The sequence below is a fragment of the Colossoma macropomum genome, unplaced genomic scaffold, assembly GCF_904425465.1.
Source record: "Colossoma macropomum unplaced genomic scaffold, Colossoma_macropomum, whole genome shotgun sequence".
NCBI classification, from domain to species: Eukaryota; Metazoa; Chordata; class Actinopteri; order Characiformes; family Serrasalmidae; genus Colossoma; species Colossoma macropomum.
In genome coordinates, this window is record NW_023494790.1 from 5,480,079 (window position 1) to 5,503,203 (window position 23,125).

General features: G+C 41.7%; 1 protein-coding gene across 1 annotated transcript in view; it reads right to left on the reverse strand.

Moving 5' to 3' along the window:
• Positions 1–23,125, reverse strand: part of LOC118809045 (rho GTPase-activating protein SYDE1) — a 44,225-nt gene that overhangs the window by 3,679 nt on the left and 17,421 nt on the right. The window contains exons 2-6 of the mRNA XM_036571978.1: positions 13,397–14,080; positions 9,709–10,707; positions 6,898–7,127; positions 4,548–4,674; positions 2,492–2,661 (exon numbers count right to left, since the gene is read on the reverse strand). Coding sequence (XP_036427871.1) covers positions 2,492–2,661; positions 4,548–4,674; positions 6,898–7,127; positions 9,709–10,707; positions 13,397–14,080 — 2,210 coding nt within the window. The remainder of the gene's footprint in view (positions 1–2,491; positions 2,662–4,547; positions 4,675–6,897; positions 7,128–9,708; positions 10,708–13,396; positions 14,081–23,125) is intronic.

Consider the following 23,125-nt stretch of genomic DNA (forward strand, 5'->3'; position numbering starts at 1 on the left):
CAAATATGGGACTCCTAGACTTGCAAGACCACCAAAACTGTCCCCATCAGATAAACAGCACTTACAGCTTTCATCTTCAAGAGAGGAGAAAAGCCAGAGACCACCCTTCATTTATTTTATTTCCTGTCAAAACTCCCTTGAAATATTAATGGGCAAAAGAAGGAGAAAGTCAAAGGAAAATAAGTGAAAAAACAGGAGTTTCCAAAAATGGAGTTCAAAAATGATTAAAAGCTACAGACACCTACTGTGACTCAGATCTGATGTTTTCAGGGCTGTGTGGACACGCAAATCTGATCTGTTCAAATCCAACCCCAGCCACTTTCATATGTGGTCCTAAATCGGATACGTTTCCGATTCGTGGCCATGCGACCTTAATATGACGCTCTGATCGGAATTCATGTGCTTTTTCTTTTTCCACTGCACCATCATTCAGCGTTACCATGGCAGCAGCGCCGAACAGAAGTTAAAGCCTGTAAACGGTGGAAAAGCAGCTAATCTCACCTTTTTCTCCTTCATCTCGCTCTAATAATGAAGCTGAGAGCTGATCAGAGTTAATTATCTTCTCAGCGAAGCTCGTTCTGATCGTTAGTCTGTTTGCTGATGATGCACGAGATTCATCCACGTGACGCTACTGAGTAGGATGAGCCCATGCAGGTCATTTCAGGACGCCGGTTCGTCCACATTAATGACAGATCTAAAATCACTTAAACGAGTGTGAACCATCGTGTCAGAGAGATCGGATTTGAGCAAAAAATCAGATTTAAGCAATGAGGCTTGTAATGTGAGCGTAGCCTTAAAGCTTTCGTCTCTGAGAGAGAGGAGAAAATCAAGCTGCTTCAGATCTGAAAACATCCACAGGTGTTTCTGTCCATCCTTCCACTGTGAGAAGACGACTCAGCGCTATGGGTCTGAAAGGATGTGTAGCTGTCAAGAAGAACCTGACTAAGAAAAGAAGACAGACAAAGAATAAGAAAATTTGCCCTTGAACACCAAAACTGGACATCTGAGACGTGGAGTGGGGTTTTATGGACTGATGGGTCTAAATTTGTAATTTGGCTTGCTTGGATTGGCAGAAGCAGAAAATAAGAGAAAAAAGAAGAACATAGAAGAAAATTTGCAAACCAACCAAAGAAGCTGCTGATGTTCTCAGAACAACAGAGTGACCACACCAGGGTCCAGAAGTCAACATCACTGAATATGTTTGGGATCACTTAGAATTGTTAAAAGCAAGACTTTGGAGGTGTGGAAAAATATCCTTGTAGATTTCTACAGATTGGAAGCTCTAATAAAGTGACACACTAAACAATGAAAAGGGTTATTATAATGTACATTTATGGATATTTAGTTGTTAAGACTTCTGAGTAATTTTATGTTAAAAATATTCTGTAAAACAAATCATTTGTACATAATGGCTGCTTGGACTGAATAATAAATATATAAATAAAGGGTACTGTGCCCAGTTCTGGGAAAAGCCTCACGAAGCCAGGGAATTGTTTAAAAGTACTTGGGCAGTAAGTGCAAGTGTGTCAGTAAAAACACTATATAACATTAGAATAACTACAAATTAACACAAATACAGTCAAACATAAGACTTTTTTTTGTTTTCAGTAAAGTTACTAATACACTGGTTAGAAGAACACAGGTTTGTTTCCTGACTTCTTGCTGCTCTCCAGCCTTCACATGGATTTGTTCGACTCCATCAGCAGCCCTTAATTTAAATTAACCTCTTCAACTCCTTGAGACCACCGGTGGTTCCAAAACGCACTTCGTCATATTCTTCATAACTTTCATATTTCATAAGCTACATTTAAAAGGTGGGGGTCGTATGAGAGCTGTAACTGTCTTCTTTCCAGTCAAATAGATGGGTGATGTAATTTTAAACCCTTATAATAAAAGAAGCTGAACTCACAACTTGTTTTTTCTACTGAAAGTCGACCCATTTTTCCACAAATCTGAGCTATAAACTATAAACAGATGGCGTCTCTTCAGTGATCTGCTCTGTAAAAATTATTTTTATAAAATAACACAAAGAGCGTCTAAGATTTTTGGCTTTCAGCAGTAAATTGTAAGCATATAGCAATATGTGTGATCATAAAACACATGTTCTGTTAATTTGAGGGGAGCTTTTATAATTAAATAAATAAAATAAAAATTTGCATTTATTTCATGCAGTTACTGAATAATTTGCCATACGATTTGGTCACGTAAATTCAGATGGAAAAAACAAAATATACCCTGGAGAATTTAATGAACGATTGATTAGATAAACTAGATATTGGAAGGTAACTTTAAATCCTGGAGGTCCTTAAGGAGAGATTTGGAAATTGTTTAGCTAATACCCCCCCCTTCAAATAATGAGGGGATGTCTTCTTGGATTTATTCCTTTGTTATTGTTTTTTGAGCAAATAAATGCTAACTGACCAGATATAGCTTTACATGTCATTTTCTCAGAAGACTTTGGCACAGTACTGTATGTATATATGAACAGTACCCTCTCTGGTTCAGGCAGGCAGTGCAGCAGTGAGACAGTGCTCTGAGATCTCTGTGCATCGTTGTCGTTCCTGCAAGCCGGACGCAGACACATGGCCTCCAGCACCACCTCGTACAGAGTCTTCGTGATCAGGGCCGACGGCAGCTCCCGGAGGTAGTCCTTCAGAATGCCTGAGGAAAAATTACAGTAGATGAGGCTGAGTGTACGTGTGTGTGTGAGTGTTGAGCAGGACGGGTCATGGCATCTATTTAAATATCGTCGCTGTCCAAAGAAAAACAAGTAACTCCAAAATAGGAACTTTACAGGAGAAGGCAAAAACACTCTTACCTTTCAATGTAAGTCAATGTAAAGATAAATTATTCCAAGTGATTTTACAGCAATTCTATTGGTCCATGCATCATGAAATGTTCACACAACGTAAAGGACAGCTGGTGTGTTGAAATGATGTAGAAAAATAAAAATCGACAAAAATGGAGATACATGGTTTTCTTTGGACAGCGACGATATATCGCTGTTGTCGGAAGAAAACCTTGTATCTCTTGTCGTTTTTTAGTTTTTGACGTAATTTGAAAATGCCTGTTACCCTTTGCATTGTGTGTAAATTTCATGATGAATGGACCAAAAGAAACGACTCAAAATGACTTGGAAAAATGTCTGGTTCCATTAGCTTACATTAAAAGTAAAGTATGTTTTTCCTTTTCCTGTAAAGTTGTCATTTTGGAGATACAAGGTTTTCTTCCGACAACATTGATACAAATAAGATCTGAAAGGTGATATTAAATTGTGTGTCATGTTTCTTTTTTTGTTTTGAAAATACAAAATTAGCCTTATTAATGTGCAATAATGTGTCTATATTTCTTCTCTTTTTCTTGTATATGAAACTGAGTCTTAATGCAAAAACAGTAGTTCTGCACACAAAAATTAAAGATTAATAGATTAAAGATTAAATGCTAACATGACTTTCACACCTCATTAAGGACGATTTAGGCCCTCGATATAAGGTGGGTAAAGATATACTGGATTTGTTGATAGAAAGGAGGCATGTGCTACAGTAACTGCAGCTGTGAAATGGAGCTGTTTAAACAAGCCTCATATCCTACTGTAAAGGTTTTCCCTCCTAATACAATTGTTCAGCATACTCCGTTAAGCTGTTGTGTTATCTTGACCACTAGAATGTAAAAGTTTGAAAGTGAAGGTGAAGTAGAAAGGGGTCAAGTGCCTCTTTCAAGTTGAAGGTCTTGGCCCACTTTGGCTTTTACAGCATTAAAAAGAAAAATGAAATAGACAAAGACTCTGTGATCTGCAAGAACTGTCTTGTTAAAACAAGGTAAATGAACATGCGTAGCCACCCTCTTCATCATCATCCTGATCTGGTTGTTGAGAACAGCTAACGTTGCCACAACTCAAAGTCAGCCTACAATTAATACAGCTTTTAAAGCCAAACTTGCTTTTACGTCCCCAAGGGCTACCAGTATTACTGGTATTACTTTATCGCTGGGTTTATTTGCAAGGACCTTCGCTCATAAAGTGTAGTTGAAAATGAATGAAAATGAAAAGATTTTTGCTCTGCTTTCTGGCAGTTTATGGCTATTTTACATTGGAATGATGACAAACAAAGTCAGTGAAATATACATTATTTCTGCTATTTGCCTATTTTAGAGTATTTTATTTTCTTCAGCTACACAGATGTCGTGATGTATCATAGAGGACTGTCTTGCAATATACAGAGTATCACAGAATCGCAGTATCGTGATATCGTCATTATCGTGGGCAACGTATCATGATAATATCATATCGCGAGATGCCCTGTGATTCCCACCCCTAGTCATATTGCTTATATTCATATTCACAGCTTGCTGCAGGCTAGAGATGACGACATGGTGAATGTAATAGTTGGGATTATGGAGCTGTAACAAAATAAAGAATAACGCTTGGCATGTTTTAATGTTGCGACATGTCCTGCTAAGGCGAAGGAGGAGAGGCCAGGGGGCCCATGCATGAAATTTTCAGGGGGCCCAAAATTACCACCGGCGCCGCTGTGTGTACGTGCACTCACCAGTAATAACATTGATGTCTGGGTACAGCTCTTCACTCAGAGTGACGGCCGCGCTGTCCCTCTCAAACGCATCACGCAGCTCCTTCTTTACAGCTGCAGAGCCACAGAGGCGATACAGACCCACAACCTACAGACACGAAAGGCAAAGTTAAACTAAAGCACTGTTTAACAGTCTTAGGCTGGCCGAGAAAGTAGTTTAAAATGTGTTTATCTCGGCAATAAGTGTGTTCTTGAGTGTAAAATCACTTATAACGTTAAAATAAATACTAATAAACATAAAAGTTAATATGTAGGTTAGAAGAAAACAGTAAGAAGAACACAGGTTTGGTTCCAGGACTGAGCTGCACCAGGTGTGCATAAATTTATACTTAAGTTTAGGAGTAAATTCTTTACTGAGTCTTTAGTTACACTAGTTAGTTTCAATCTATCCTTTTACTAAATTTGGTTGCACCGCAAATCTGTAAGTCGTGTCTTAACTAGTAGCAACTAAGTAATGCATACGTCGCTGTAACATGATAACATGTTCGGGACCATCAGTAAACTCACCGCCATGGAAGCGCAACCTGACTTTTTCAATGGAAAAATATCCAGCATAGAAGAGAATGATGTGTACAGGGTAAACTGAATAAAGCATATTATCTACAGCTACTGTCTGTTTATTCTTAATATTTCCCTGAGAAACCAAATATGCAGCTTTTTAAACAACAGTTTCTGGATAACCGACACAACAGCAGCCTCAGTTTAGCCGTTTGGGCAGCAGCTGAGTCTCTCTGAGCTGGAGCTGTGGGTGTTTAGCTTCATGCTCAGAGTTAAACCAGGGTGATGATTAGAGCTGTACGTAAAATCACAGCGTATAATCTTCAGAATTTTTAGCTTAGTTAACCAAAAAAGTCATGTTTTTGGTCTTTTTTATGCACTGGTTTCTGATTGTTTCCCCAAAACTTACACCAGCCGAGGGGGGTGTAAATATATAGTAACTACTAAGCTAAAGGTTAAAACTAGTTTGTGGTGCGACCTGGTCTGATTTAGTAAAGCATAAACCTGAACTTAGTAAACACTTACATTACAACTAGCCTACACATAGCTGGTGCAACCAGCCACTAAACTCCAGCCATCTAGTAGATCTGTTCAGTTTCATCAGCATTACCTGATTGAATTTAGTGAATGATTGATTAGATAAACTAGGTATTGGAAGGTAACTATAAATACTGGACTTCCACAAAGAGAGATTTGAGAATAGTAAAGCTAACACTTCACATATCAACTCATAATGTATTGTATTAAAGTGGAATTCCACCATTTTTATTTCTGCATAATTCAACTGTCAAGAAAAATGTATGTTAGCCATTCAAAGTGGTTTAACAGAGAAAATTACCGATTCAGATTTACAGTGCTGTTCACAGGAACCAGGGGTCGCAATATTTACAGAGTAAATCAAGCCATTTAATATACTTTTTATATGTAATGTTGATGATGGTGAAATAATGCATGTACATCTTCACCATGAATGAATAAAAAATATGTTTAGGGGCCAAAACATGAATAAAAACAGTCATAAAACAATAACATAATTATCAGGCAGTGTATTCATACCATTCCATGTAATAACTTTCTGTGAAGGAGCTTTTAGAGGCATTAAACTCTCAAGACTTCTGGTTCCTGCAACATGTAATGTTTTCAAGAGCTCTCAAACCTGTAATGGAGCAGTTCTTGGGTGTTTTATCTCCTCGATACTCAACATGAGCAGAGATTATTAATCGCTTGTCAGGTGAAGGGAAGAAATAGCATTTTAGCCTTTAGATCTCATTTTCATCAAGATTATTTGTAAAGTCTCCGATTTTGATGCTTTGTTTGATGCTTTGACCTATTTAATCTCTGTTTCTTTGGATACATTTTTTTTGGCCTTATTTGTCTTTTGGCTGAAGTTCGCTTCTTGACCATTTTTGGCCAAACATGTTCAGTGGCTGAAATTTCAGTGCATCCCCATCGGTTAGTGTCTCCAAAATGTAGCATTTCATGTCAAACCAGACTGACTGACTATGATAACAACTGAATCATGCAGAAATTTTGAAAAATTGGTGTACTTCCCCTGTAATGTTTATTTATATCTATTCTCATGTCTGTGGTTTTTCAAGCAAATCGATAATTTCTTCACAGATAAAAAGCTTTAAATCTAATTTTTACATGTGGCTTAAGACATTTGAACTGTATAGTATGGTAATGACCCACAACCCAGAAGGATAAGTGGCTTAGAAGATTAATGAAGATTTTTTTCTAAGCTACAGAACTTTACTGACTTCGCTCACCAGCGTAAAAGTGGCCCTAAAAGAAAAAAAGAAATGTAGTTTACCTTCAGTCCCCTTTTTTCGATCTCTGCCACACATTTCTGAATGATCAGAGGAACTCTGAGCTCTTGGCCCTCTTTCTCCACCAGGCGCCGCAGTTCCACCCCAAACACGGTGGGGGGCGGGAGCTCACTGAGGCGGGGCGAGGGGGCCTCCCACTGCTCCAGCAGAGTCAACTTCACATACAGCAACCCCCGCGGCTCCAGCTTCACACACAGCTGCTGGCTCCGCGAGGCTGCGGTGGGAGAGCGTTGGTGGGGGGGGGGCAAAGATAAACAGAGAGAGGGGCGGAAGGGGGGACAAAAATAAGAGAGGATGAACAGAAGCTTGAACTCAGTAACCAACATGAAACACACTAACGTGCCCTCTAACGCTGTCTCTGCAGACGATATGAGCTACTAGCTCAAGCTCTCAACAGCTGCAGAGATTAAACCCAGTCTAGACTAAACTTCAGTACTAATTCACCCGTGAAAACCCCATTCTGAGTAAGCTGTGTCAGGGTAACTAGCCTGACTCATTATGACGTATTTGGAAAGTCTTTTCCATAAACATCAATTTAAACTTATTCTGAAATGTAACATTGACCGACACTGCGTATGCAAAACAACACCCTGTTCAAATCACACGTTCTGTTGATTGTCTATATGAAAATAAGTAAACACATCATCAACAGAGAACACACTTAAATATGACATGTATCTGCAAACTTTAGTGCACAATTTCTCTTTATTTGCTGAGTTTAACATATTGAGGAAAAAAAATGCAACAAAATATAAAATATGCCATAACTTTTGCACAGGCTGCATGTTATGTTTTATTTTATCCATACATGTTAAATTTGGCAAATAAACAGTAACTGTGCGTTAAAATATAAGAAGTGTGTTCTCTGTAGAGGATGTGTTCACGTATTTTCATACAGACACTCAACAAAACATGGAATTTAATCTGGGGCCCAAACTTTTACATAAAGCTGTGTATGTTAAAAAAACATTTTTGGCAAAAAACAAATAAATAAACAAATATTTTACCCTCACCGATCAGCTATACTCAGTGTCTGAAGTTTGCTTCTTTAGCTTTATATTCGAGATGGACCTATCTGTGTTTTTGGGGCCGATACCGATCGCCAACCGCCTTTCAGCACAATCGGCCGATAGCCGATCGAGGACGGGGCTGGATGCCGCATCCAATGGTGCAGTAAGAGATTCTGGAGAACGACTGTTGTTATTTGAACACAACAGCAAAACAAATACAACCCTGCCTTCAGAAGCTCCAGCTCCCAAATTCATGGACGCGCACTGCCAGGGGAACAACACTTTTTTGGTGCAGCAGTTACACTCTGGAACCTCAGGCAAAATATGGCCCATATGTTTTCCATCACTGATCAGCTCTCAGGATCAGCTAAGCTAGAGAGATATCAGCCAATCGCATATTCGGGCTGAGAATCGGCCAATACTGATACATAGCCGATCGATCCTTCAATCTCTAGTTTTAGATATTAATATCTATAAAAATGGACAAAAGTACAGTGAAATTCAGGTCTAAATGACCGCTAATACCGTTCACAGCTGTGCAATGCACGTTTGTACATTTTTATAGATAAACGAACATGTAAACATGAAGAGCTATGATGATGTAGGTATGTAGTTTACACAGTGCTAACTGATTTCCTTTACTTGTTGGCTACATTGATCAGAACTGTCCAGACTGTGGTGTTTTCTGTGGTTGTTCAAGGATGTAAAAGCTGGACAGCAAAAAGCAGGACAAGAAAAATACTGATACCTTTGAACTTTGGTGTAGGTGAAGACTTCTGAGAGTGCTTGGATGGCAAACGAATGAATCCTTGACCAAATCAAGCCTCATTTCTCACTCAAAGCCCAGATAACCAAACTAAAGCTCTTATTTTGGACACCTCAGAAAAGACCATTATGTTTAGCTGAAGGTAAAAGAGGACGAGAACGACCAGCAAGATGGATGGACATAATCAGAGATGTCACAAACAAGCCATTAAAGGGGAACTCCACCATTTCTTCTGTCAATTAAAGTAATTCAGAGTGGTTTGATGTGAAATGCTCCATTCTAGAGAAACATACAGACAGGAGCCAGAGGTTGTGATGTCTACAACACCACTACAACCTATTTAATTACTATCCAAAACCACCAGAGAAAGTTTTTACGAGTAATGATGATGGCAAAATAACGTTAAGTCTTTGGTGACTAGTTTGCCTTGCAGTGCCCTGCATGCATCCCTCCACCATGAATGTATTACATGTAACACGTGTTTTAGGCTAAAACCTCAAAACTATCATAAAACAATGTCTCAGACATCAGGAAGTGTAACTTTGAAGGAACTTGTAGAGGCATTAAACTCTTCAGATGTCAGGTTCCTATCACCACCACTGTGAACAATCCTGCCTCTAAGTTTCTCTGAAATGGAGCGTTTCACACCAAACCACTCTGAATGACCTTCATTACATCTCAACAATTTAATTATGCAGAAAAAAATGAAAATCCCTTTTAAGGAGTCTTAAGGCCCAAAGAGAAGACAGGATATTCTGGAGAAACACTCTCCACATGGCTGCCAGGAGTCAGAACCGACCTGATGGCATTTAATAATAAAAATAATAATAGCATTAGCCTTGTAGGTCCAGTGAAAAAACTAAAGAAGCAAACTTCAGACATCAAACATTTCTTGACTGATGAACTATATTTAGTAAGGAAATGAGAAAATGAATGATGAGGAAATGAAATTTTCCAAACTAAGTAATGAATGACACAGCAAACATGCACTAAAATCGAGCACAAAACTGGGATTTCACCTTTAAACAGAGGTGGGATCGCCACTACACCAAGACAGCATACTCGATTGCGAGTCTGACCACCAGGGGCAGAAGATGACCCATCGTTACCCACGGTAACAGCTGGCGTGAGGACAACCAGCTTGAGCAGCCGTGCGCGCTCCAGCTCCAGGTTGAAGGTGTGGTTTAAAGGGAGACACGCCCCCCGGCAGGTGAGCAGGGCGGTGCGGGCGCGGGTCACTCCGTCCACTTGAATGGCACAGAATACGTCCTTACCAGTGTCGGCGCGCGGAAAACGCAACAACTCCTCCACACCCAGCAGGTGGACAGTAAGGAGGCCAGAAACTCTCTGGGCGCAGCGTGGCTGGTCAGCTAGCGAGTAGAGCCGGAACGACCCCGTGTCCACTATGTTAGCTGAATCCTGGCGTCCATGATTTGGGGGAGGCGGAGGCGAGCCCTGTGATTCCTGTGACCCCTCTGCCAACCCCTGACCTGATCCCTGCTTGGGCAAGAGTTCAGGTGAATCTCCGTCGCTAAGATAGCCACCCTTGCTTGCGGAGCGTGTGCGCGAGGACCTGCGCCTCGGCCTGGCGGGGGCGCTGGAGTCCAGGTGGTACCTGCTTATGACGTTGTTGGAGGACTCCTTGCGTGCATTAGGGGGCGAGGCCTCGTCAGTGCCCGCTGTCGCTCCCGAACCCCCGGGTCCGTGAACGGCGTGACGCTGGTTACGAGACGAGCGCAGGCTAAGCTTGCGTCGAAGCTCTGGAAGCTTCCGCATCTTCATTGAAAGGCGGCGGACCGTGCCTGGGGACTTGATCTTGTCCATCACGCTGCCGCCGCCACCCACACTTCCTCCTGAGCTTTTCTTCAGAGCTCCAGGGCTCCCCGAAGACCCTGATGAACCGCTAGTGGCCCCACCAGTGTATTCGCTAATGACGCCAGGAACAACACTAGTGCTGAGGCCTGCTGGTGCTCCTCCCACACACTGAGCATCTGAATGACACGTCTGCTGATAAACATCTACAACAGAGACAAAGAAACTCACTCAGCGGTCACTCAGTGTAACACTGTGGTTAGAAAGTGCCTATGCGAGATTTCTGTATTCACATTCTCAGCTAAGCCAAATATTCAATGTGTAATAAGCAACGTTCTGTCCAGATGCTGTCAAAATATCCAAATTATTAAGAATAATCACTTCCTGTATTTTTCTGAATAGTTTAATAGGTCTAATAAGTTTAATAATTTAGTATTAGAAACACTAAATAACCATTATCATAAAAGTTTTTAATGAATCTCTAATTTTTAATTTTTACTGCATTAATAAGTTCTGCCATTTAAATTATCAACTGACATACAAATAGTAATCCATGGTAACAATTCCTTTTTATAAATTTATGATGTTTATTTAACTTTATAAAGGCATTATAAAGTATTAATAACATTTTAAAAAGTATACATTAATCTCTTACTAAAGATTAACTAAGCATTAAGGAAAAGTTTAGGCATCACAAAGTAGCACTTCATCATTTAGGACATAGACAATTACTGGTTATTCAACATGTAATTATTCATAATGATTATTAATTGTATTGATTTAAGTCATGAGCACCAATTAACAAAATCTTTATAAACACACTATGTACTTATTTATAGCTTACTAAGTAAAGGGTTAATCATTCAAATGGTACCACTTATTAATGCATGTGTAACTATTACTAATTATTACAGTCATTAACAAACTATTAGATGATGATTGCAATGCTGTTTATTAGCAACTATTTAGATGAAACGTTACCAAATAGTCTTAAAATATTACACAGTAATTCACTTTCCTTACTCATCTAATTTGATGAAGCAGAAACATATTAGTAGCTTAAGTTTCGTAAATTAGCATCAGAGCTAATATAGTAAACTAATTTTTTTGTAGAGTGAAATAAATAAAAATGACCAAAACCCAAAACAAGATGAAACTAATAATCACTGTCATTAAAATGAACTGAAACTCACATCTAGCTTGCATGTTGCTAGGCTGCAACTGCTTCTATAACTAATAGGCTACTATACACTGCAAATACATCTATCTTCTGAAATTTTCAGAGTAATGTTTAATTTTCATTGTTGCCAGTGAAGAAAAAAAAATACCGGAAGTTCATTAAACTGTCTTTCTTGGAATTTTAAAGGGGCTTGGTTACAGATCATGGGTGGGGGTGTTGTGGGGTAGCTAGAAAGTATGTCCAAAAAACATGAACAGTAAAGTTAACAACCAGTAACTAGCCAAATCCACTGTAGCTACCAAAAAAACAGAGAGAAAAAAATACATTTTAAACACTGACCTCACATTTAACAGCCTAGTTATTTAATGGACACCACAGCGGTGTTCCTCCAAACAATTATTTTTTGCAGTATTGACATTTGTCTTCTTTAATACAGTCAACTTTACTACTTACCTAGAACTGGCACCCTGCAACAAGTGGTATTGTGGCAAGTGAAACTATTTTAAATATCCTGAATCATGAATTTTAGTAGACAAAATTATTTAAAACAAGTAAACATGTCTAAACCTAGTTAAATAATCTCATAATAAACTTACAACAATCTAAAAAAGAGAAATATTACACATTTCATTTACCAAGATTTGATTTTTTGCAGTGCACAGGTCGGCTAAGTTCCCATAACTTGCAAAAACACTGTAGCGGAGTGTTGTGTTTATGTTTTGGCCTTGAAATAAGTGTTGTTCTGTGCCTTGTTGCTGGACCTGGATGTGGTCTAAGTGGGTTGAGAGGTGTTCAGATGTTTTGGGGATGTGGGTTTGTGTAAATTTTTGAGGTGTGTGTATATATTTTAATTGCAAACTAAGTGTGTGCATGTAAAAACGTTCATTTTCTTACTTGTGTTTTACCAAAATGATTTGGGCTATTTGGGTGACCACTGAGTTCTAGTGTTTGTTAGCAACGTTTGTCTTTGCAGCTTCAGTTTTAACCTCTTATTGACCAGGGTATATTTTGGTTTTTCCATCTGAATTTACGTGACCAAATCGTAAGGCAAATTATTCAGTAACTGCATGAAATAAATGTAAATTTTTATTTTATTTATTTTTCCCCTCAAATTAACAGAACGTGTGTTTTATGATCACACATATTGCTATATGCTTACAATTTACTGCTGAAAGCCAAAAATCTTAGACGCTCTTTGTATTTTTTATAAAAATAATTTTTACAGAGCAGATCACTGAAGAGACGCCATCTGTTTATAGTTTATAGCCCAGATTTGTGGAAAAAAGGGTCGACTTTCAGTAGAAAAAAAAAATTGTGAGTTCAGCTTCTTTTATTATAAGGGTTTAAAATTACATCACCCATCTATTTGACTGGAAAGAAGACAGTTACAGCTCTCATACGACCCCCACCTTTAGAATGTAGCTTATGAAATATGAATGTTATGAAGAATATGACAAAGTGCGTTTTGGAACCACCGGTGGTCCCACGGAGTTAAAAAGGCTAAACTACAGAAGAAAAACTTGGACTAAAAACAGGAGAAATCAGATTTTTCATCAAACTATTTTTTTTAAAACAAAGCTGAATGTCCTAAAACATTTACAGCCAGCTGTGATATCAGCGTCAGGTTTAAAAAAAGAACCGAAGTTAACCAGAACACATTTTCCTCCTTTCTGTCAGTATTTCTCTGCTTCGCTGGATGCCAGCAGAATTCTCACCTCTCCTCTCCTCCGGCGCTCCCTCCATCTCTCTCTTCCTCCAGGGATCTCTGTATCTCTCCCTCTCCTTGACTCCAAAGGCCCGAGCGTCCTCTTCCTCTGGGATGGGGTTGTACCAAATGTTATTTTCGCCCTCACCTGCGTGCCTCCAGTCTGTAAGGCAGGCCGGGTAGGCCTCGTCTGGAGCATGGGACTTTCCTGTGGAGAGTACCCAGGCTCGGCTGCTTCTCTCCAGGTGCTGGAGGTAGGCTCCCTGCCCGGAAAGCTTAGCGATGTTGGTGGAGATGGAGAAGTCCGCAGATGGAGAGGTTAACTCAGGTAAACCTGCATCGTCTCTGTCCCTGGAGTAACCCAAATCCCTGTCCAAATCTTTCCATCGCTCCAACAACCCGTCCTCCCTGAAAGTCCTCTGGCTCCAGGCCTGTTTTGAAGCCTGGGTCTTGCCTGAGCACCCGTCCCGGTCCGTAACCACAGCGCTGAGGCTGGAGAGCTGATCCGGCCCGGCCTGGTCCCGGGACCCAGTGGAGGAGAGTTTGGCCCAGTTCTGCTTTTTGGAGACAGTAATTTGCGTGTGTCTTGTGAAGTCTGCCTCGACAGACTGATCTGCCTCTGCACCGCCTGCAGAGGTGGACGGCGATGGTGAAGATGAAGAGCCGTGGACGAGATCCGTCTTCCCTGCTGCATCTGAGACAGAGGGAAAAAAGAACTGTTACTACTGGGCAACACTGATAAAACTGAACATGGTTTTGGTTTTATCGTATCTGTTTCACTGTATTTTGCAGACGATGCAAAGAATATTTTGTTTGAAAGTTTTAAAGCTTCAAACATCTGTGTTTACACTGCGCTTTGACATATTACTGTCACACATTACGTTACATTGTCAAAATAAAACCTAATCAAGAAAAAAGAATGTGAATCAAGCAAAATTATCCGACAACATGTGAGAAAATCCACCTTTAAATACTTCATTGGTTTGAAGCACTGGGCTAGATTTAAGGAACATTAATTGGATCTGATGTCATAGCTCAATATTTTGCTTTTAAAATATCTTTAAAATGTCTTAAATCAGTAATGCTTAAAATACAACACATACCTGAAAATGCCTCTCAAAATGAGGCATCGAATGTTAAAAAAGCAACACATATGATAATAAACTGCTTTATTAAGCCCTTAAATAGCCACGACCCACAGAGGGGTCGAAAGTTTTACTATACACTTCTATAACCAGTTTGCATTATAGTTTGGGGTAGTCACTGAATAATAAGCCTTAGTATGTATGTACAAGCCTGGGATTTTAAGGGTTCACTCCAAAGAGATGAATACAGTGCATTAAAAAAAGTCAGACACAAATAATTTTCACTGTTACTTTAAGTTCCTTAAAGCGTCTTCCTTGAAATTTCATTTTAGAGGGGCTTGGGTACGGATATGGGGGTTGTTGTGAGGAAGCTAGAAAGTATTATGTCCGAAAAACATAGACAGTAAGCTTGAAAACCGGCAACTAGCAACTAAACTTCATTATAGCTGTTAAAACCACAGAGAAAAAAATTACATTTTACATTGACCTCACATTTAACAGCCTAGTTACGCACCCTGACAGGCACCCTGAAAAATGTCATCTTGGCAAGTGAAATTATCTTAAATATCTTGGATCATGAATTTTAGTAGACAAAATAACTATAAACAAGCAAAAATGTCTAAACCTAGTTAAATAATCTTGTAATAAGCTTACAACTATTATATTACCCATTTTATTTACCAAGATCCCATTTTTTTGCAGTGCACATGTTGGTTAAGTTCCCTAAAGCAAAGTGATGTGCTTACATTTTGGCTTTGAAAGGACCTGGATGTGGTCTAAGCCGTCTGAGAGACGTTTAGATGTTTTGGGGATGTGAGTTTGTTTAATTGCAAAAGTTTTAGCAATTAAAGTTTTACTACACACTTCCTAAGAATAACTCAACCAGTTTGCATTACAGTCTGGGGTAGTTACTGAATAATAAGCCTTAGTATGTATGTAAAAGGCTGGGATTTTAAGGGTTCACTCCAAACAGATGAATACAGTGCATTAAAATAGGACAGACACAAATAACTGTCACTGTTACTTGCCGGTGAAGAAAGAAATACTTTAAGTTCCTTAAAGTGTCTTCCTTGACATTTCATTTTAGAGGGGCTTGGTTACAGATGTGGGGGTTGTTGTGGGGAAGCTAGAAAGTATTATGTCCGAAAAACATAGACAGTAAGCTTGAAAACCGGCAACTAGCCAACCTTGATGAACGAACAATGTACCTGAACCTTTATTTCTAATAGTGAAGGTATCAACATAGGCTTTTGTTTCTAGCAATATCTGAGCTCTCTCTAACATATTTGTACTACCAAAGATACTTTCTTTGAGTAGACAACAAAGATTAAGATTAAGTGACCCTTATTAGTCCCACAACGGGGTAATTTCACCTCCGCAATCTAACCCATCCGTGCAGTGAAACACCACATACACACTAGTGAAGACACACACTAGGAGGGCAGTGAGCACACTTGCATGGAGCGTTGGGCAGCCCTATCCACGGCGCCCGGGGAGCAGTTGGGGGTTCGGTGTCTTGCTCAAGGACACCTCAGTCACGTACTGTCGGCTCAGGGGATGGAACCGGCGACCTTCCAGTCACAAGGCTGCCCCATGACTGCCCCAAAAGCACTTCTGTAAGTCGCTCTGGATAAGAGCGTCTGCTAAACGCTGTAAATGTAAATGTAAGTCAGGTTTACTTATGCATCTAAAATGGTGATAACATTGTAATTATACCATGATATAAATTTTGGGCCACGCTGCCCACCACTAAGCGATGACACTTCAAAGCACCCATGATAACAATTCTGTGTGTTGAATATCGTGATATATCTTATTACTGAATATCAGCCTAGCTGGTATCGAAGATATATCTCCCAGCACTCAGATCATCCACTACCAGGACGAGCTAATAAGGCCTTATTCGGTGTTCAAATATTTAGCTTGAGCAGCATGACTAACCGCAAGAAGAATGGCTTTTTGGAAAGCCTGCCGCATTCTGAGAGCAGACGGCAAAGCCACCAAATTGAATCGTGAAGGAAGTGAATTAGTCTGACGACAAAGCCATGTGATGCCTGAGAGCCGTTAACCTTTACAGAGTTTGATCTGAGAGCGTTCCGCCCAAAAACAACATTTCTGAGACGAGTTTCTGCTGACGCACTCTGACACGGAGCAGAGGGAAAGAAAAGGGGGAGGAATAAAAAAAGACCAAATGCAGTCATGATGAAGAGGGCAGAAGCTGCTCTCTTTTTTCATCTATCTCCTTATTTCCCCTCTTCTCAGTGCTCCACCTCCTCTCCCCCTTTTGCTCCCTCTCTCTCTGCCTCTTTCTCACATCCTGCACATCTGGAAGTTTCTCCCCTCTCTTCCTTTTCGCTTTTCTCTGAATATCTTATTCAGCTCCATGACCTATTAATAAAGCTTCTGTCTGAGCGAGTGTCTGTGAGGCAAAGCTTCAGTCTGTGTTCAATTTACATTCAGTGAGAGCAGAACAGGATCATACTTTCCAAACACACCGATCAGGAATAAGATTATGACCTGTATATCCTTGTTTCTACGCTCATTGTCCATTTTATCAGCTCCACTTACTATATAGGTGCACTTTGTAGTTCTACAATTACAGACTGTAGTCCATCTCTGTGTCCACTTCCTGTCCACTCTATTAGACACTCCTACCTTGTCAGTCCACCTTGTAGATGTAAAGTCAGAGACGATAGCTCATCTGCTGCTGCACAGTTTGTGTTGGTCATCCTCTAGTCCTTCATCAGTGGTCACAGGACGCTGCCCACAGGACGCTGTTGGCTGGATATTTTTGGTTGGTGGACTATTCTCAGTCCAGCAGTGACAATGAGGTGTTTAAAAACTCCAGCAGCGCTGCTGTGTCTGATCCACTCAGACCAGCACAACACACACTACCAAACTACCACCACGTCAGTGTTACTGCAGTGCTGAGAATGATCCACCACCCAAATAGTACCTGCTCTGTGAGGGTCCATGGGGGTCCTGACCACTGGAGAACAGGGTAAAAGGGGGCTAACAAAGTATGCAGAGAAACAGATGGACTACAGTCTGTAACTGTAGAACTACAAAGTGCACCTATATAGTAAGTGGAGCTGATAAAATGGACATTGAGCGTAGAAACAAGGAGGTGGTCATGATGTTATGCTTCATCGGTGTATATCACGGTGTCACAATATTAGATGATACTGAAGTCTGCATTCATAAAGTTAATGAACTCACACTGCCTCAGTGCTGCTACTGTACGCTGAAAGAATGTCTTAGTGCCCACATGTCAAATACAAGGCCCGTGGGCCAAGGCAGGCCCGTGGCACAATCCTATGGCTCTCACAATTATTTGAGTTTTCTATTAATATTAGCCAATTTCACCATGAGCTGCACTACAGTTCCCAGCATGCACTGCAACAATATGTGCTCCCACCCCTCCCTAACAACGATCTATGGGACTGCACCATAACCAAAAAGACAGATGCAAGGTGTCTGGTTCAAGCGAATGGGCAGTTTCAAGAAGCCTACTGTACACTGGGGACAATTAAAGAGGTTTAACAGTTAGTGCAGCTAATGTAGTCTATTGTTTTGCATAAAACATTGTTTTTATTTCAAATTATATTTGAATCATTTAAGTTTTTAGCTCAGAAAATGAGTCCAAGTATTAATGAACTTGCAACAAAGAAACAATGGCAGGTGTCCAATTCAAGGAAATAGGTAGATTTAAAAGTCTGAGGTCCTGGGGACAGTTAAATATTGAATATTTCATGTTTTCATGCAATATTTCAAGGTCTCTTACAAGAGCCCATATTTTACTGCTGAAGTTTTTGCATATTTTGAATAAAGAACGGTCAGTTCGGGTTACAGCGCGACATTAATTAACAATGAAAAACATTTTTTTCTCTGGCCCACAGATTCGTTGAGATTTTTAAATATGGCCCCTTTAGTGGTTGGGTTTGCCACCCCTGCACTAAGACATATAAAACAGCTCACTTTATTTGCTGTTTTATTCATTTTTTTTTTAATTAAAACCTGAAACCAGTCAGTGATCAGCAGGTATTTGTTCCTCAGTCTGACCAACAGAAGCTCATTCAGCTCTGTAGTAGCTGATCATCTCTCAGTGTCTGAGGATCAAACCTTCACGCAGGAAGAGGAGGCGTTTCAGCACACACACACATACATGCACGCACACGCACACAAATGCACGCGCACACACACACACTCACACACACGTTTGTCTTGCTATACATATGAGGACATCCATAGGTTTCTATTGACTTTTGTGTTACTGTAGCTAAACAATACTACACCTAAACCTAAACCTAACCCTAACTTTAACCTCAGTATCCGAAAGGCATTTTTTCTGCTCTTCTAGTTTTCAAATAAAAAAGTAATTATGGTGAAAACTACACATGCAAAAATTTCATACAGTCCTATCATAGTAAGGACATGGGGTCCTCACAAGTATAGCACTACAAGAACACACACACCACACACACACCACACACACACACACACACACACACAGAGGAAGGAAAGCGTTCGCTGGCCATGTAAACAGCAGCTGTAACGTGAGCACGTACACATACTGTTGTTGCGAGTGTTACAGGAGCAAAAACAAACAAACAAACAAACAGTTTTGATCTACAGAACCAGCAGAACAAAATACTAACAGAAACAGAACAGAGGGGAAAGAGAGAGAGAGAGAGAGAGAGAGAGAGAGAGAGAGAGAGAGAGAGAGAAAGAGAGAGAGACACTTTGTGGAACAAGCAGCTGTTGTGCAGTCCAGAGGTCATCAATGACCAGTCTGTGTTAGAGCTCGTCTACAGCTGGACTGACCCGTACACACAGTTACTCTATTCACTATTCATCACAACGACCAAAAATACACACGCACACCCCCACACACTGTATACACTCATTCAGCTCCCCCCTTTAACCCTTCAGCTCTGAGTGAGTGAGAGAGAGAGAGAGAGAGAGAGAGAGATTATTTACCAGGCCTTGGTCTGATGAACCCAAAGACCACTCAGAGGTGGTTACGAGTCACTTAACGCTAACCATACACTACAAGACTCTGAAAAGACTTAAAGGACTAAAGTCTGACACCCTCTCACATCTAAAGACGATGTGTCATTAGTCAAAGAGTTCTTAGTCACAGACTGTTTGCAGGAGCTCAAATTAAAAGCTTATGATAATATTAAACATGGTTGATTTTATTGGAATGTCAGTATGAAAAAAAGACTGACTCAAGACAGCCATCCTGAGCACCTTACACCAAACGATCAAGATGAGAGGAACACGCCATCACTCTAGATAAACTCCCATGATTTTATTCCAACACTGGATATTTGTCTGCAAGAGTGAAACTGCTTGAAAAGTCATTTGGTGTAATGCCAGTATAATGTAAGCTTGAGTCAAGTCTTGAGGTGTGAGCCTGAGCCAAGTCTCAAGTCTCTGAGGTGCTAGTCTGAGTCAAGTCTTGAGAGTCTGAGAATCTGAGTCATGTCTTGAGTCTCTCAAGTGCGACATCTGAGTCTTGAGTGTCTGAGTCAGGTCTTAAGTCTCTGAGGTGCTAGTCTGAGTCGAGTCTCAAGTCTCTAAGGTGCTAGTCTGAGTCAGGTCTTGAGTGTCTGAGTCGAGTCTTGAGTCTCTGGGGTGCTAATCTGAGTCGAGTCTCAAGTCTCTAAGGTGCTAGTCTGAGTCAGGTCTTGAGTGTCTGAGTCGAGTCTTGAGTCTCTGGGGTGCTAGTCTGAGTCGAGTCTCAAGTCTCTAAGGTGCTAGTCTGAGTCAAGTGCCAAATCTCAGAGGTGGGAGTCTAAGTTGACTCTCAAGTCTCAGAGGTGGGAGTCTGAGTCAGGTCCTGAGTGTCTGGGAGTCTGAGTTGAGTCTCAAGTCTCTTAGGTGCTAGTCTGAGTCAAGTCTTGAGTCTCTGAGGTGCTAGTCTAAGTCGAGTCTTCAGTGCCTGAGTCGATTCTTGAGTCTCCGAGGTGCTAGTACACCACCACCACGTCAGTGTCACTGCAGTGCTGAGAATGATCCACCACCCAAATAGTACCTGCTCTGTGAGGGTCCATGGGGGTCCTGACCACTGAAGAACAGGGTAAAAGGGGGCTAACAAAGTATCAGAGAAACAGATGGACTACAGTCTGTAACTGTAGAACTACAAAGTGCACCTATATAGTAAGTGGAGCTGATAAAAGTGGACAATGAGCGTAGAAACGAGGACATAATGTTATGTCTGATCGTAACACAGTTTAATATAGTAAAGTATACAAAACTTAGTTTTTCATGATTTGGGCCCTTTAATTCCAGGAGTGCTGCAACATATTAGGCAGCAAGCATAGAGAGAAGCAGTGGAAAAGTTTGCCGAGAACACAAGCCTCGAACAACCCGTTAAGTGTTTTCCCAAAAATGCCAGCCCACCCCTGACCCCCTCCCCACCCCCCAGGCAAAAAACACACACGCATAATTTGAGACATCCTGTCAGAAAACAGCACTTGTATCTAAATGTGCTCTGTTACTTTCTGAGTTAAAGGAGTTCAATGGATTCAGAGCAGCTTTTCCAGACAACAGAAAACATTCTCCAAATGAACGGAGCCCATGTTTCCATCTTTTCTAACATATTTTCCATCCCCACTTCAGCAGATACAGCTCTCAGCTATCTACTGGAGTGGCCAAAGAAAAAAGGAGAGGAGAGACGCGGAGATAAATAAGTCTCTTAGAGCTCCGGAGTGAATTGTGGTCGGAGCTGAAAGCTTTCACTGCTTCTTTCCCTCATGACTTTCTCATAAAGCAATGCACTGGCAGCACCGTGTCCCTGTAAATATGAGAGACTTTCCTTAAAAGTCATTACTGAAGGCTCGGCGTTCTGTTTCCATCCTTCATTCACTCCAGCTTTTCAGTCTCCTTCTGCACTGCTTCTGTCTCTCTATCTCTCCAGGTCTCTCACTCTTTCTCCTTCGTCAGTCACATGCTTTCTCTGGGTTGCATACTTTCTCTTTTTCTCTTATCCTACCTCTCCATCTTCACATCTCTATCTCTCTCTACTGCTCTACACTCTCGTTCACTGCTGCATGCACTTTCTCTCTCCTGCTTGCACTCTCTCTCTCTACTGCTTACACTCTCGTTCTCTACTGCTTGCACACACTTTCTCTACGTCTTGCACACTCGCTCTCTCGTTCACTAGTGCATGGATTCTCTCTCTACCGCTTGCACTCTCTTGCGTGCACTCTGTCTTTGTACTGCTTGAACACTCTTTTGTTCACCACTGCTTGCACGCTACTCTCTCTCTCTCTCATTTGCATGGACTCTCCCTCGTTCACTCTTGCACAAACTTTCTCTATTACATATTCACTTTCATTCAATTCAGCTTGCACTTGCTCTGTACTGCTTGCACGTTCACTAATGCTTGCGCACCCCCTCCTGTTCTCTATCTCCATCTCTTCAGTTTGCACTCTCACTCTCTCCTGCCTGCACACACACTCTCTCTCCTGCCTGCACACACACTCTCTCTCCTGCCTGCACACACTCTCTCCTGCCTGCACACACTCTCTCTCTCCTGCCTGCACACACACTCTCTCTCCTGCCTGCACACACTCTCTCCTGCCTGCACACACACTCTCTCTCCTGCCTGCACACACACTCTCTCTCCTGCCTGCACACACACTCTCTCTCCTGCCTGCACACTCTCTCTCTCCTGCCTGCACACACTCTCTCTCCTGCCTGCACACACACACACTCTCCTGCCTGCACACACACACTCTCTCCTGCCTGCACACACACTCTCTCTCCTGCCTGCACACACACTCTCTCTCTTGCCTGCACACACACTCTCTCTCCTGCCTGCACACACTCTCTCTCTCCTGCCTGCACACACACTCTCTCTCCTGCCTGCACACACTCTCTCTCTCCTGCCTGCACACACACACTCTCTCTCCTGCCTGCACACACTCTCTCTCTCCTGCCTGCACACTCTCACTCTCTCCTGCCTGCACACACTCTCTCTCCTGCCTGCACACACACTCTCTCTCTTGCCTGCACACACTCTCTCCTGCCTGCACACACACTCTCTCTCCTGCCTGCACACACACTCTCTCTCCTGCCTGCACACACTCTCTCTCCTGCCTGCACACACTCTCTCTCCTGCCTGCACACACACTCTCTCCTGCCTGCACACACACTCTCTCTCTTGCCTGCACACACACTCTCTCTCCTGCCTGCACACACTCTCTCTCCTGCCTGCACACACACTCTCTCCTGCCTGCACACACACTCTCCTGCCTGCACACACTCTCTCTCCTGCCTGCACACACTCTCTCTCCTGCCTGCACACACACTCTCTCCTGCCTGCACACACACTCTCTCTCTTGCCTGCACACACACTCTCTCTCCTGCCTGCACACACACTCTCTGCTGCCTGCACACACACTCTCTCTCCTGCCTGCACACCCACTCTCTCCTGCCTGCACACACACACTCTCTCCTGCCTGCACACACACTCTCTCTCTTGCCTGCACACACACTCTCTCCTGCCTGCACACACACTCTCTCCTGCCTGCACACACACTCTCTCTCTTGCCTGCACACACACTCTCTCTCCTGCCTGCACACACACTCTCTGCTGCCTGCACACACACTCTCTCTCTGCCTGCACACACACTCTCTCTCTG